At 41.4% G+C, this 17601-nt stretch overlaps 1 protein-coding gene across 2 annotated transcripts in view; it reads right to left on the bottom strand.

Annotated features, from left to right (window-relative positions):
- FBXO8 (F-box protein 8) overlaps positions 1-17601 on the bottom strand; it is a 194320-nt gene that overhangs the window by 64356 nt on the left and 112363 nt on the right. For both annotated transcript variants that reach the window (XM_085641852.1, XM_085641851.1), the window contains exon 4: positions 10913-11039. In XM_085641852.1, the coding sequence (XP_085497978.1) occupies positions 10913-11039 (127 nt within the window). The remainder of the gene's footprint in view (positions 1-10912; positions 11040-17601) is intronic.

Here is a 17601-nt window from a genome sequence, read left to right on the forward strand (position 1 = left end):
TTTTATTTGTGAACTATGGTCTAGAAAAATATATACCAGTTCATAGTACATATATTTAATACATTAAGCCAGCTAATCTTCAAACTATAGTTCTTCCATAGTGATTCAGTCCTCACATTAAGCTTTATTTAACTGCCATCTGACGATTATGCTCTATGCCGAGGTCCCAACATCCTCCATGACCTCTGGAATTATCTAATCATTTAATATGTTTGCCAGTACAATTCTGTAATGAAAGTGTGGATACTCTAGTTTGAATTTAGTCCATTTACATTAGGATAAAAATGTGTTACTTATAGTAATAGTTTTAAAATATTTGGCATCTTCATAAATGGCCAACACATATGTGGGATCACAAAGTGTTTCTAATAAGAGATAGAGAGGCCCATTAGTATAGCGGGCGGATCGCCACCGCTCGTATGGGGGTGGCGATCCACCCGCTAAAAACCTCTGCCCGCTGCCTTTTCCCCCCCGCACATTACCATGGCCGGTTTTCCGCCGGTATGCAATCCGCCCAATTGCCTTCCGGGCGAAAAAGCAGTTTATATGGTGGCGGTGTCTGGTAGACACCGCCATCCATATTACTATGCAGGCGGGGACCTGCCTTTCCATGGCGGCAACGCCACCACGGAAAGGCAGGCGTTTTTTTACATTGGGGGCCCGTAGCGGGCCCTCAGGGATTCTGGGGGGTGCACATGGGGGGTGCATTTCAATGTACAACGTGGCAATCACCGCGCGATGCCGGTCACGTTGTGCATTGAAAGGCACAGGCTGCCTTTGTGGCATTGCGGCAGGCGGTGCTCTCTGCACCGGCCGACGCAATGTTGCAGATGCGCCATGCGGCCGCCAGTGTGGTGGGCGCATGCTAATCGGGAGTGCTGGACCGCCGCACCCTCAGCGGGCGGTTCCGTTTCCCGAGGGTATGGCGGGCAGACAAAGTCCGCCCGCCATACTAATGGGGTCCTAAATCTCTGCTAAAAAATGTAAATTCCATTACAGTTATGGTCTCTTTGCTGCATGTATGGTTTTGCTGGATTTTTTCTGTGTGCATATCCACTGATAAACAGAAGTGAAACAGCCTTTCTACCCCCAAAACATGTGCTGTAGACTTAAGCTCACTGTTTCGCCTATTTGCTGTAAGTCCGTTGTAAATGGTGCTCAAACTGCATCTACGGCATGAAAGGTTAAATGTGGTATGTGGGCAGCAGTATGCTACTGTACTCTGGCTGGGCTGCAGTTTAAATACACTGCAGTGACAAATGGCAGTCAAAAGTGTCTTTGCCGTGTAGGAAGAGCCTATTTTTAAATATTCATGAGTGATCCTTAAAGTATGTCTTGTACGCTCGATATACTAAACAGGACATGCTACATATTCGGAATAGTGTGCTCTCACAGTGAAATAAAACCTAAAAGCAATTTCACAGTATAGGCGCTTCTTAATTTTTTTCCTTAACAAGCATATATGGGAATAAAATCTTTATTTGCTATCTGCACCCGGGAAAATGCTAGAAAGATTCTTCAGCTATTTCTTAACTTCAAAATCTAATATAATGGTGAAATCAGATTCTGATAACTTAAGTGTAACTTTATAAATATGTAAGTTGTGCTCCATGAACTAAAACAGGACTAAAACCAGTTTTACCCCTCCAGACCTTGAATACACATCCTTGGCTGGGAGAGTTAACGGGTTTGACTCCGATGTTACCAGCTTGTCTTTAAGCACAGGAAGAGCAGATTGGTTTTATCTGCTGACTGCTTTGTGAAGATTATCCATCGGGAAGGGCATAGAGACCGTTCAGGGAAAGCAAATGAAGCTTTAGTACTACCTCTTTCGAATTTAGCATGCCAAGGAGGACTTCTGTTCTTTCACCAGACCTTCCTAGGCAGTCAGACTCCAGTAACAGTAGGAGGGAGAACCAGTTTGAACTTTACATGCACTGCCTGTTGGCTGTGCCATAGCTACCAAGGATTAAGTAGAGATTCTTTAAGAACTGTGTTTTGACCTAATCAGAGTGGATTTATTATGTTGGTAGGAATACCCCTCTCGCAAATTAATAACCCCACTCCTTACAGTCACAAAGTTCTGGAATGTGAAATATAATGAGGAGGAGACATTTGCCAACTTTAAATGCTACAGGCATTTTCTGATTATGCGAACCACACCTTCAAGTTGTATCTGTCCATGACATGAAAAACCTCTGTTCCCTATTTGGCACTTGAGGCAAGAAATTTCTGATTAGCTTGTTCAGTGGCGGTTTGCAGTTCTGTATCTATTTGAAGGCTGTCTCCAAATGTTCTCATGACTTCAGAACCTGCAATGATTTTGATTCAATTTCATCCCAGATCTCAATTGAAGCTCAATATATAAAAGCCTATAAATGTATATCTGGTCATTGCTTGTTCAGCTTATGCTCGTTTTGCTGTCACCTGTTCCTATGATTTACAGATCTAGGTTTGTTTTGTTAATAAACACTTTTAGAATACAAACTGGTGAGTGGTCGGAATTTCTTTTTCACACCTGGAGTGTTAGGCTGTAAGTGTCTATGCTTGACAAGAAGCAGGGAGAGGAGCTGGACCGGACTCCTCAAGAAGACCCCATGTCCTGTAGGTAAGAAGGAAGATTCTCCAGAGAGGAACTTAGGTGAAGGACGTCCCAGTCATCTAATTGGATATCGCCATTACACTTTGAAACCTTAGGAAATGTGAAGTCTGATTTGGTTAACTGGCTGTGAAATTATTTTAAGAGAACTTTAAAAATTGTCAACTGGGCAGGTGATGATGGGATAAATTGGTTTGGATAGGTATGGGGACTAGAAGGTGCCAGTATACTAGAAGTTAAAAATCTGCATGGAATCAACAGCAAGCTTGAGAAAGGGGTCAGAAGGGGACAAAGGAGTGTCCATACGCTAAGAACAGTTCTTAGTGGATGAATGTATGAATGAAAGAGGGATGCTGATTCAGTCGCATTGGAACCTTTGCAAGCCATGACAGGCTGTGAAGAAGAGATTTCAAATCTAAGGGGTGCAGCGGACAAGCGTGAAAGAACTTAAAAGAGACAGACGCTAACAATTTTTTTTCCTAAACTGGTATGATGAAGCCAACATACGTAACCAAGAGTCTCAGATGCGGGGTATAAAAGAAATACAAGAGACTGAAAAAGTATCAACAAGAGGGGCAGGATTAGGACTTGTACCTACACTACTCATCTTCCTTCTTAGTTCTTTGACCAAATAACACCAGAAAACGGGAGCTGGCAGAAGGAAAGAAGAAGCGTGCTAGCAGAAGACGCAAGGGCTGCATCACATGTAATGACCGGACACTGAGTAACACCAACAATTCTGCTGGCAGAAAGGGAACCAGCAAATACTGTGCAGGTGGATGCAGAGGATGCAGCAAGCAACGGCACAATAAGCAAAGTATAACAGAAGAGCGCGTGATGCGCAAGACAAGAAGCTTGCTTCTTAACATCATACTCAACCTGCAGGGTTCGTTCTCGCTCAGCACCCTACTGTTCTGATGCTGAATGGAGGTGTCTAGGGTGAATAGCCCAACTATAACCAGCGATTGTCTGGGGTGTACAGCTGGGAAGAGAGTGAAAGGACTTGAAAGAAACCCCCAAACTATTTAAAATACTTTTAACCAGCAATGCAGACAGTGGCAATTCTTAGGAAGCCCCATTTCATCCCACAGATGTCCTCCTGCCATAAGGAATGCCCTCCTGCCCTTGAAGAGTAGCCTGGCTCCAAGGCTGTGTCACCATTTATGTCCATTGGTCCGCAGCCGACCTAGTGAATATCAAACAACATTCTCACAATGCTCGTGATAGCCCTCATAAATCTGTGACAAATTATGAACTGTATTTGAATGTTAGAATCCTAATTGGGATGATGTGAATAAATTGTCACATCTTATTGTGCCAAGTGAAGTCAAAATGGTTTGCTTGAAAAGAGTAACTGGCCTTGATAGGCACCTGGTCATGTAGCAACTTTAATTGCTGTTAGGAGGCACTGGTAAATTTGGTCATAGATATGTGTCAGGTGAATACTGAATGGACCAAAATGAACAGTTGTAAACGGAATGAGGGTTACAGAAAGTGCTCAGGAACATGCTGTTTCTGCCTTGGTTCAAGGTTTGAGGACCAAGGTGCAAGGACAGCTTTGCACTAAGCGTATGTGGTGACACACTAAGAGTCTTGTTGAATTAGTTTATGTTGCTAATAACTGTCACTGTACAAGAGAGAAAATAATTTATCATGTGAATCATAAATGATGCCTTTACAAATGCAACTACTTTAGGAAACTGCCAAAGGGAGGATTGGGGTGGGAAGAGAGGAGGGCAGTCAGTCTGAGTCGGGGAAGGGGTCAATGTGATTTGGCTCCATCCAGTGGTTCCTCATGTGTCAACTCTGGGTAGCCGGAACAATGGAAACTAGAGATTGTCCAAACTGATAACATAGTACCACTGCCAACCAAAAAACCTGATTTTACTGAAGCCTCCCAAAGCCAATACCCTAACTTTTAGACCAACCCATTTTTTGAGCCGTCCGAGAGAAAACAGTTGTGGTGTAAAATGTTATGATTCTTGGGCTGTAAATGTGATGTGCTATTAATGTGAAGCCAACTCATAGCTTACTGACGCTGGAGCTAAACATTTTCCTCGAAAAACCTCCGAGTTATCCCCTTACTTACCTCTCTTGCAAATATCCTTTGATGCAGTTGGCATTTCTGACATTAGCTTCCCCCAACACATCAGTGATCAAACATCAATAACCATGTGCTCCACTACAGGCCTATACTGCTCTTTGGAACTGTACTTAGTTCTAGCAATGGTGTTTATATGAATGTACCGAAACACAGTGAAGCAATAAGTTCTAGCAGTATTATGTGAAACCCAAGAATGTACTGAAGATGCTGGATGTAAAAATGTAATGCCAAAATCTATCACTGACATACTCTATCAACTGATCTCTCCTTTACGGTGCCAACATGCACATAATATAGGGTGTGTCTTAACTGCTGACCCAATGAAGATGAAGGTAAATCCACTGAAGAAACTCCAAGGCATCCCTCATTACCCATTAATCCCTTTAGCGGGACTCCAACCAGTTATTGATGCTCTAATAAAACAAGGTGTTCTAGTGTTGCCCCTTAATCGCTCAAAAAGCCTGATAAAGACAGGTACAGATTTGACCAGGGCACAAGGTCAGACCGTGGCAGAAAATAGGCCTGGATACTAATGGGGTACCAATGTGAAAGTGGCCCCTATTAGGAAATCAGAAAGCTAAGAAGGTGGTCAACATGCGCAAGTTGAGGCAGATTTGAACTAGTAAAGTTCTTCAGGTGATTAGCAAGGTATGGGAGGCTACATGTATTATAGGTAATGTTTTGGGTAAGACCAGAGAATTCAGCAGAAAACGCTATCCCACCAGACCATAACAAAGGCCCACAAACAACCAAAAAACAGCCCCTACACTTATCAGACCAACCCCACAGGGCATTGCTAGATTGGCTATAGGTCAGTAAGACTCTACAAGACCTGCTACCATGTTATCTTATTTTACGGCCACTGCCAAATGGTTCACTGTGGTGGACACTTGTTCTGCTTAATTTTCAATCCTAATACATCCTGACATTCAATACCCCTTTGCTTTCTCCATTTTGGGAAAACTTCTTACATGGATAAGCATGCCACAAGGCTTTACTGAACCGCCTTCCCTTTTCTACCAAGCTCTCAAGAAAGATCTTGGCATCCTCGTCTTCCCAGGTGGATAAACATCCAGGTGGATAACACCTGCTCAGCCAATGACCTGCTGGCTGTCTGACGACTTTAAAAAATGCAAGGTTGAGTCCCTCTGTCTCTTAACTGAACTAGCAAAGAAAGGACACAAAGCTTCCAAAGAGGAATTCCCATTTTGTTTTCCATCTGTTCGCTATTGCAATCATGACATCTCAGTGGGTGAGAGGCATCTGTCCAAATACTTCATTAAAGTAATTTGTAAGTTGCCTTGACCAGTCACCGTCTCTCAGGCACTCACTGTGAACATCTTCCATCACCAAAAATACACTCAGCAGCTTGAACTCCTACTTAAAGCCTTCCGAACCTTAAGAGTTCTTCTTAGCTGTGGTAAGTTAGACACATGGTATGATGTGCAATTATATAGAAGTAGAAGAACTAGAGGAATGCAAGGTAATATTCATGGAGGTGTTCTTCATGAACATGCGGGTCTCAATTTTATTATCGACGTTGAAACAGAAAACCAAACAAATCAGCACTAGTGGATGGGTTTGGCATGCAAGTATCATGTTGTTATTATTGTTGAGTCGCATAATGCACTCTCCCACTATTTCAGTAGAAGCACCCCAAGTCAAAATCAGATCATAAACGTATCTGTGCTCAAAGCACTGTATGTTCATTATGCTCCTCTAATACACCATCCCAGGCTACCAGGCCATCTGCAGCAGATTATCCAAGATTGGGCTACCCCCTCCCATAGAGGTCTATTAGGATGGCGGACATCAGTCCGCCATCGCAACCAGGAAAACCGTCGGTCACATTAGCATGGCAGTAATGACCGCGGCGGTGAGAAATTCCGCCCATCACTTTTCCGCCGGTAGCAGTTCACACGCATGCCTGCCGGGTGGAGCTGGAGGGCTAAAATGGAGCAGGTGCAGGGCCAGGCTCCATCGGCATGATTATGATGCCGGCGGTAGCCAGCCTTTCCGCTGTGGTGGAACCGCCATGGAAAGGCATGCAGAGAATGTCTCCGGGAGCCCATTGCGGACCTGTGTTTGGGGGGGGTGCACTGGAGGGGTACCCATGGTACCCCCCTACAGGTCCCTGTACCAGGTGGCAGGCACTGTGCAGTGCCTGCCACGCAGTGCAGGAATATGCAGGACATGCTCCTTTTGATATCGCAGCGGTGCTGCTGGCAGCAGCAACCACCGCAAGTTAAAGGCCGCGCTCATACCGCCACGGTCGGATTTTGACTGCGGAGCATACTAATTGGACCGGTGGTTATGCCGCGGTCCTGGCGGGCGGTCTTTTCCCGCTACCATTGCGGTCGGGGTGATTTTCCAACCGCCATGCTAATAAACCCCATAGTTTGAGAGATCTAGGCTATTTATAAAAAATACACAATTTGTTTCACTAAACAGTAACTATTGTGCATGTGGTGGGTATTACCTATAAGTATCATTCAAAAGAAGTGATACAAAGTTACAGCAAAAATTGTTCTGCTCTCTGACTTTTCAGTGGGTATTGGTTAGCTGACAACAAAGACTGAGATGTCCAATAAGCAATGGAGGAATCATTTTTGTAGATGCTGTTTATCTTTGATTTGACAATATGTTATTAGGGCTTCAAAATGAAGTATCCGTTATTGAGCAATGTAGATTTTATTTGTGTTTGCTCCAATTCAGAAATGGCTTGGACCCACCTGGCTAGCTCTTAGCGGAGGTGGCCCAATCCTATCTCAAACAGTATTGTTAAGCGTGGTGTTCAGACAAAACATCAAGTCAGTAATATTGACTGACACAATTATCAAGTTAGAAATATCATGACACAGAAATATCGTGAGCAAGAATATCGTGGACAAGAATATCGATTTTAGGGTTAAGGAATATCGTTTTTTTAAATATAGAAGTCACTAATCTCAGTTGCAAAATTATAGTTGTTAAAAATATCGTTACATTTTTAGTAGTTATTACATTTAATGTATTTAAATTTTGCGTCTTTTAGTTCCGTAGCGGGTTGTGGGTTTATAGGAGACATAATAAATTAATGATTAATTATTTATTTATTTATTTAATTGATATTTTATAGTGTTAATTGTTCTTTTAATTTTTTGGGGGTACATTTTATGTGTGGGTTGTGATTTATATTTGATTAATAATTAGTTGATTATTAATATTAATTAATTGATAATTATGTTAATTGTTTAATTACTTTTTTTGGGTGTGGGATTTGGGTTTATATGGGTAAAGGGTGGGTAGTAAATTAGTTTTACCTAATTTATAATTAATTGTTAAATACTACTAGTTATTTAATTGAAAATGTATTTTAATTGTGTAATAAATGTTTCTAAATTTTAATTTTGGGTGGGGGTTAATTATGTTCATTGTGCAAACAATTTTTCTTTTTTTTTTGTACATTTTATACGTGGGTTGTGGGTTTTGTAGTGTATAGGGTGGGAAGTAAATCAGTTTTATGCAATTAAGATTTTTTTATTTAATATTACTTATTAATTTAATAATCGTGTTGTGTGTTTTGTGGGGTATATTGTGGGAAGCACATTTACTATAATTAATGATAAATACTTAATCAAAATTAATTTGTTGATGAATATATTAATAGTTAAAATATTTTCTTAGGTGCAGGTTGTGAGTTTCATGGTGTTGTAAGGGTGGGAAGTAACTAAACTAAATGTATGTAATATTTAATGTTTTTGTTGATAAATAATTTAAAAATAAAAATTATTTATATAAAAATCATTTTCGTATTTTATTTATAATATTTGTAAGCATTTGTGATATGTTTTTAACATTATAATAGGTTTTTAGTTTTTTGAAATATTTTTATTTTGTTTGTTCTTAATGGTGAACTGACGGGAGTGGGAATGGTAAACATTATCCCTCTGCTATCCAACACTTTCCCTACTGTTGCATTTACTGGAGTCGGAAGAGTAATTTTTCCCTCTCGACAATCCAGCGCTTTCCCTACTGTTGCATTTATTGAAGTGGGAATAGTAAATTGTATCCCTCCACAATCCAACACTTTCCCTACTGTTGCACTGACTGGAGTGGGAATTGCTATTTTTTTGTTATCAATTTTATTGTTGTGTTAAGTGTAGTGGGAATAGTAAATTGTAGTATTTTGTAAGGTTTATGTAATTTTATATTGATTGCAGTAACAATAGTAAATCTTATTTTTGTGGAGTGCAAAATATTTTGTTACTGTTGTGATGTGTTAGGTGGGAGTAATTATTCTTATATTTATTTAGTAGAAAAATGTTTTCTTTTTTTGAATGTTGTGGGAAATGTATATGTCATTATTTGTAATAATGTATTTTATGTTGTAATATATATATAATTATGGGTTTGATTTGTTATAATATAATTTGCAATATCTTTGCTTGTCACCTATTTTTTATTACATTTTAAAATATGTGTGTTTAATATTTATTTTACATAAAAATGATTCCCTTTTCTCATATGTTATGTTTTTGGTATATTTAAATATGTTTACATATATTTTTGATAATATTATGCTATTTAAGTTTTTTTTTAAAATGATATTATTCATTAAAATACTAGTTTATATTTTTTATATATGTATAATTGTATATATATATACACACACACACACACACACACACATATATATATATATGTGTGTGTTTAATTTAAAAGGAAGTTGATTTGTTGTATTTGTTAAAATATACATTTAATTATATTTTTTATAAATTAAAGTTAGTATTTAATTTAGGTTTATTTTAATATTTTAAATTATATCTATTTTAATATCGATATTTAATACAACTATATTATTGTAAACAATATTTTTTCTGATACTTTTGTACTTAGCTTTTTAAGCATAGGGGGTCAATATTTTTGTATCCTATATTTTTACCTAGATATTTTTTACAGCTACATTTTTGGGGTCAATATTCTGTCAGTGAACCGTAAAGCGTGTCCCCCCCCCATCCCCCCCCGACAGGCTGCAGATGGAGGGTACTACTGAGTTATGGTGTGCCAAGGAGAATCAGGGTTATAGATTTAGGGGTGCCACAATCTTTAGGCAATCTGCTGAGGATAAACAAGATGAGCCAGTGGACTGTGTGCAGAAAGAACAAACAGGCCGCATCATGAGGTGCGTCAGATGTAGTTTCCATTATAGGCGATAGGGATAGTTGCATAGTCAAAGGGTGAATACAGTGCAATCAGGTAATCTAAGATATGTTGGAGGTTTTCACATGAACCTGGGATGCAATACATGGGTGGCTCAATTCTGTAAGGGCACCCCACAGGAAGCAGCGTCTTAATTCTTGATATTTGTAGAGAAGAAACTGGAGAGTGAAGAGCTAAAAGGAGAGCCATTCATCTTAGTTGCTCTGATGCAGACATTGGGGCCGATTAGGATGGCGGGCGGACTTCTGCCTGTCCTCCCGCCACCCTAGCACTGCTGGGACCAGCCGCCAGTGGTGCGGCGGTACCGCACCGGCAATTAGGATGCCACCGCCACTGTGGAGGTGGCATCCCCTATTCCCAGCATTGTGGCGGGCGGTGCTCACAGCATCGCCCGCCACAATGCTGGGAATGCATGTTGTGCATTGTCATGCACAAGGTGACAGGCACCGCGCGGTGACTGCCACCTTGTCCATGACAATGTGTACTCCCATGTGCACCCCTCACCCCCCCAATACCCTGGGGGCCCGCAACGGGCCCCCGAAAGCAAACTCCGCCTGGCTTTCCATGGCGGGGTCTCCGCCATGGAAAGCCCTGCACCGCCGCCCATTCTAATATGGATGGCAGTCTCTAGCAGACATCGCCACCATATCCAGACCCTTTTCCGCCCGGTCGACTGATCGACCGGCGGAAGGTCTTTCCGTCCGCCGGGGTCCCACCCGCCATACTAATATGGCGGGGGAAATGGGTAGCGGGGGGAGGAAAATGTCGGGCGTATCGCCACCGCCATGCCGGTGGTGGCGACCCGCCCGACATTGTAATCAGCCCCAAAGTATTTTAGCATAATTTTGCTTTACTGCTTCATTTATGAAGCTAGTCGGCTTGGGTAGGACTTCACATTTTGGACATTATACAAGCATCTTCTAGGCCACCTGATAGGCAAAATGTGCAAGATATACATTAGATATTTATCAAAAACTGAAAATATGACAGCATGGATAACAACATACCTCATTTGGGTTGGCATTGAAGGTAAGGCTGCCTTCATCCAGCCACATGTAAAGCTTTCTAAATGAAAAGCCTAGAGGTGGTCTCCTTTTGTAAATGGAACAGTGACCCCATGTTGATTTACATAACCTGTAAAATAAATGACACTGCACAACAATTCAAGAGAAGGTCACAATAGGCAATCTTAAATTAATATAATGACAATGTTTAATGTGAACAATGAAAAATTGCTGTACTTTTTCGTCTTCCATAATTAATGACATAAGTAAAATATGCGGATTTCAGTCAGGATAAAGGGAGCTGATGCAACCATACAACTCAAGCAAGGTACTGGAACACCTGGCTGTGGCTTATATCATTTAATTTCCACAGTCCCAGGCATGGGGGAAACTGTAGTAGAGGGGACATGTGTCTGCTTTGTAGGGTCCTGGGTCAGCATTCTCATACTCCCTTTAATACTTATTTTTATTTTATATTGTGCCCAATTACCCAAAGGCTTCATAGCTCCTATAAACAACACTCACAGAAAGCCTAGATGGAAGTTGCTGGGGTACGAACGAATCCACCATACGTCTGGACTCCATTTGTCAACTGGGCACACTAGAATGGTACAAAATGACACCCTAGGACACGTTGAATCCCAGAAATAGCTCCACGGTTATCTCTTAGGACTTCCCAATTACACAGAGCTAATCTCATCCTGGATTTGATCACACCATGTCGGCATGAGTATTGTTGTTAAGAAACAAATCAAAAGCAAATGGGGCTTGCTGTCTTTGAGTCCCTGTAAGGGTTCTCTTGGGATACCTAGCCCTACTAGACAACCAGGGCGTATATTTATTTTGGATATTTCGGTTTAAGAAGGGAAAAGAGTAGAGCAAGTTCAATACAAAGATTTAAACAAGTAAAACATAGGGGCCGATTACGATGTCGTTGGGAAAGGTTCCGGATTGGATTCAGTATTTCAGAATTCGATTTGGAACCCTTATTTCCGACTGAATCGTGCAGATTTCCCAACGACCGATTACGATGCCCGGAACCGTACAGGCAGTTCGAATCGGTCTTGACAGGCATTGGGACAGTCTGAGTCTTTCAGAGCCGAATCGTACAGCTCTATGGACACGGTTTCCGGACGAACGATTGCGATGACCGATTCGGACAGCCGTTCCGATTCGGTTTGCCTGAGACTAAATGGATGTCAGAATCGTGTTTGGGGGCCAGTTGCGGGCCCCCTTCACCTGGAGGCGTACAAATGTAGCCTGTGAGGGTACACAAGGGACCCCTCTTACCAACCATGCACAATGTGGCAGGCACAATGGGGTGCACGGCACAGGGTGCAATTTTTCCCCAACCACCCCTTTTTTTATTGGGAGCCTGTGTTCGCGTTCGGAAAACAGGTTCCTATTGAAGTCAAAGCGAGTCCGACTGAACTATGTTGGGAAGCATCGTAATCGGTGGTCTGGTCTCGCAGGAAACGAGTCCGGAACCGATTCTTTCGGGATAGTTTCCTAACGAGATCGTAATCGCCCCAAAAGTAGTAGGGTTGGGGAGAGGATAGTGGGTGGTTACCATGGCTAATGACGTACACACGAGTCCACCCAAAATCTCACATACTCCAACACCCCAAGATGTTATTCAAGAAACAGGAACTGCTTTTCCCTAGGATCACATCATGTTTCACTATGCTTAGTTCCCATGAAAACGGAGTATAGGGTAGAGTAGACGAGAATATTCCCATTTTAGATGTTTTGGGGCCAATTTATAAAGGCATTTAAGAGTATGTGAAGTAGTGCTACAGGAGTACTACTCCACTATAGATTCGGCCTAAATTATAAAAGCCAATTCTCCCCACCTTGAAGACCCAGCTCACTGAAATTGGGAACAAAGGACTTTGCCTGATTAGTCCATAGTTCAAAAACATTCCACATTGGAGACAGCCATCTTTAGGGATACATTCATTGGAAAACTAAACTGCATATAGAATAAGATGGGTTGATCTCACATTTACTCTTAAAAGACTCTGTGCAGCCATTTTTCACAAGTTTTACACGTTTGGTCATAGAGATTGCATGCAAAATCACCACACAAAATGCCCGTAAGACAGGGTATCACCTAATTATACCCGGCAGCTGGAATCTTATTCTGAATAAAATGTAATTTAAAGAAACAAAAGCGCTTATGTAATGTAACCGTTCTTTTTGGAAAGGTGTCTGGTACCGATTGGGTCTGGTTCAAGATATATGAAACTGCAAACAAATAAATATATCCCCCACCACAGATTTCGCTGGACTATCCCGTTTTAAAATATGTATCTTATTCTTAGCAGACCCGGTTGTAACGGGTGGGCCAGGACTACCAAAGGAACATCCCAGGCCCACTCTAGGCCATTCAGAACTAGAAACCACCTTTTGTTCTTTTTACCTAATGTTTCACAGAGGCCTGTAGTATTGCAGGCTCTGCATAATCATTTAATTTTAATGATTAACACCATTGACTCTGAACTGCTTTCAGGCCTGGGATTGGTTTGAATTTAAGTATGAAGAAAGCTGATTTGGTAACTGCTATTCTGCAGAAATGAACTGGAGTCCTGCACACTTTCCCTATAATAAAAGAGGCTGCAAGCGCCAGATTGAAGGTACTTCAGAGTCAAAAACAGTGATAGGACTGAAAGGTTCTGCAAATGATTTTGCCTCTCCAAGAAAAGTAAATGAAAATGTTTATTTTCTTCCTGCTTTGGAGTAATTCCTGACTTGCAGCACTATATGAAAAACAGATTACTGGAAAAATCTAACAAAAAAAGTTGGATCCTATTATTTAGTTAAAAAAAAGAACATTCTATGCATAATTCCATTAATAACATTCATGAAGTATGTAGATGGTTACTTTTGATAGAACGGTGCACTGTGCACTGACCTATGTGTAACCTGTAGCACACATTTTGATAGCTAGCAGGGTGATGCCAGGATTTCATTCTTCTGAGGCCGATAAAATAGGTGTCACCTGGTCAGCTAATAGGAACATGTGTTGCTTACAGTGCTATGAAATGGAAAATTATGCTGTAACTGATTCCACATATGAAAGTGATTATATATGAATTCTGAAATAAAGAAACAAACGTTTCAATATATGTTAACGTTACATCTGCAGCAGGCTACAACACATAAGGAACAGAATCTAAACATTACTGAAACATCAGTTGAGGTTCTTTTAAAAAAGGAAAACACATTATAACACTACAAATATACCTTAATTATTCTTAAATGATGCATGAAGATTTATCTTGTCATTGTCATTTTCATTCACAATCAGATATACATATTGTATACACTATATTTTCTTTTATCAAAAACACCTTAACTAATGTATTTTAGTACAGTTGAGATAAAGAATTTACAGCTCATAGTGTGCACCCATAGTACCGTTAACTATTGTTGACATCTATATATTAAATAAGTGGGCAAGCAGACATATGTAGTGCACAGTATGGGGTCTATTACAATAGCGGGCGGATCGCCACCGCCCGAATGGCGGTGGCAATCCGCCCGCCATTACCCACCGCCCGCCTCCAATTCCCCCCTGCCATATTACGAGGGTGGGGGGACCCCGGCGGACGGAAAGACGGTCCGCCGGTTTTCCGCCCGTCGACCGGGCAGAAAAGGGGCTGAATATGGTGGTGGTGTCTGCAAGATACCGCCATTCATATTACAATGAAGGTGGAGATGTGCCTTTTGAAAGGCATGCGGTTCCTGAATGTGGGGGCCTGTTGTGGGCCCCCAGGGTGTTGGGGGGTACCTATGGTACCCCCCTGCATTTTTCATGCACAACGTGGCAGGCACCGCATGGTGCCTGCCACGTTGTGCATGCAAATGCACAACATGCCTTTTTTACATTGCGGCGGGTGCTGCTGAAAGCACCGCCCGCCGCAAAGTAAAAAATGCTGGATGCGCCCACCAGTGTGGTGGGTGCATCCTAATATGCATCACGGGACTGCCGCACATATGGCGGGCGGTCCCTTTTGCCATTATGGTCCACCTGCTATCGTAATAGACCCCTAGGTTGCTGTCTAGTCTTAGAATGTAGGTTTCCATGTTTTAGTTTAGACCATCACAATATTATGTTGCGTAATGAATAAAGATGTATTTATTCTGAGTTAAGTTTGTTATTGTTAAGTATCATTTACACAATTGCAAACTAAATACAGGTTAGAAAGCACTCAGCGATCTAAATAGTAGCAGTTCAGGCACACTGTTGCATCTTGCATTAAGGGGTTGATGGGAATACTAGAAGTGTCCCCACTAGAGGTATGGCTACTAGAGGCTGGAATGAGCACAAAATGCAATATATTGCTGACATATACTACCTTAACCCCTTCAGCGCTGCGCGGATTCCCCCGCGGTGCTGAAGGGTTCGAGCGCGGGCGGGGCCATGACGGAACGGTTCCGTCATGAGCACAGCTCAACCGATGCTCATGACGGAATCGTTCCGTCATGAGCATGGAAGGGGTTAATGGTCCACACACAAAAATAACTGGATGGCCTGAAAGCTAGATGTAGAAAGTCATAAGCCCAATAGAAAAATGGGTTATGGTAGGAAGCATGTGCATACACCCCAAGACTGATCAGGAAGATATAATTTTCGCATTTGAAAATTCTCCATAGAGTGTACTACACAAGGGATCAGCTTTGGATATTTATGTGACCTAATACAGAAATGTGCTTATGAGGCTGTGGCCAAGAGAGTATTTTTCCCCACATTGTGGAGTTGCTCGATTATAGAATAATACTGGGAGTAAGTTGGTAGGAAACTGGAGGTGACACTGGGGTTCTCCCAGCAAAGGGAGGTACAGCACTATAATGGGGCATTACCACCAGCCACTCAGTTATCTACACACAAAATGGACTGGTGTATGGCACCGGACAAGGTGGAATGTAAAAGGTAGAGACTGTCCGAAAATATTTAACATAATGGATTTGGTTAAGTGAGGAGAGCAAGCCAAGGAGAACCGGTAGCCATGTATCACAGAAACTAGCAAAATGATTACTCAGTACAAGGACTACCAAACTACCCTGTAACAAATATTGTGTAAATGAAACCACTTATAAGTGTACATGTGAATGATCATGCCATTTTACCTGCATTTGCCCCTTATTTGGTCATAACTGCAGTATGTATATTCTGCACAGACTCCACATTATCCTTTTGCAGTTTTGTCACATTTACCAATTGTTTAAATGAACATAAAAAATAAAAACATAACTAAAATACATTTTGAAAAACAATGTCCTTCATCCTATAAATTAAGAAATCCTTGATCAAGTATTACTTGCATGTTCACATTTACATCTCAAGATGCTATAAAAGACTTGTAAAACTTTTGTGAGACTCGAGGGGAAAGAGAGGGGGGGGGGTTGGTTGTATTCTGTTCTGCATTTCTATTACTCTCTTGGAGGACACGTACAAAAGTTGATTGCTTCTGTAACATTGTGCAATATGACTTCGCAGATGATTCTGATATACAGGGCTCTGCGATATGTATGCAATTGACAAATAAAATATGTTTTCAAGAAAAAAACTTGTTAAACTTTAGTCAAATACTTCAAAAAGGTTAGCCAAAAACGTAGAATGTATTCTGCCTATATTTACTGAAAAAGTTAGTTTAAACTGAACTATGGTTGTGGCTCAAATGCGTAAAACAACTAATATTCTCCAGTTATGGTTGACAATGTACACAATACACATCTCGCAACGGCGCCATCCGCCACGTTGTTCTCTTAATAGCTTTTTCTTTGTTTTTGATCTATTGACTAATAGGTGTTTTGAGCACATGGTGGGCGACACAAGTTTTGGTGTGTTGTGCTTGCTGCTCACCCTAACTGGCTAATTTCAGTGGTCTTCTGCATTTGAGCCAGAACCATAACTTTGTTTTTTTTCCAGTGATTATGTGCGTGAAAAAAAGATAAATGATATTAGATAGGTGCGTGCCAAATAGTTACAGAGATTAGTGCACCATACTTTTAAAATTCAATGCATTGCAAAGTGACAAGCTTCCGAATTGTTTTAATTTTTTCAAATAATATGCAGCAAAGGGGCCTGTGTGGCAGCAGGAACATGCTACTGCTGCATAAGACCGTGATCATGCTGCACACTTTCTGTATCTTAAAGTTCTGACAGACAGTGCTCCTCCCCTTCATCAATGCCAGAACACTGCGGTGCAGGAATTCTTGCAACAGGAAACGCAAAGTATGTAGCTCATTGAGTGGTGGGCATTGTGTTACTATTTTTAAGATTGCACAGGTGTCAGCATCTGAAATAGCAGATCACCGACACAGTTTGTTGTATTTTTAGGATGTTGCCATTCATCTTCATGGCCCAACAAAGCTTACTAATGGCCCATCTATATCATAAATCCTGGTGCCGGACCCGATTGTTAAATCTGCTCAAGTGCTAGCTTCCTGGTTAAAATACGATCATATAACCTGCACCATCTGAGAAAACACCGATGCCCCCGGACTGCTAGTTAGCATTCAACACTGCCAGTTACCCACACTACTTACAACACTGCCACCCTCGCATCACCACTACAGCACCCAAAAGACCTGTTCGACTGATTCCTTTCAGTTTCTAGTTGCGTTGTGGTCCGTATACATTGTGGCAAACAAGGTGTGCCTGCAGTGCCAAACATTAACAGCTT

Source organism: Triturus cristatus, chromosome 2_2 (assembly GCF_964204655.1).
Source record: "Triturus cristatus chromosome 2_2, aTriCri1.1, whole genome shotgun sequence".
Taxonomy (NCBI): Eukaryota; Metazoa; Chordata; class Amphibia; order Caudata; family Salamandridae; genus Triturus; species Triturus cristatus.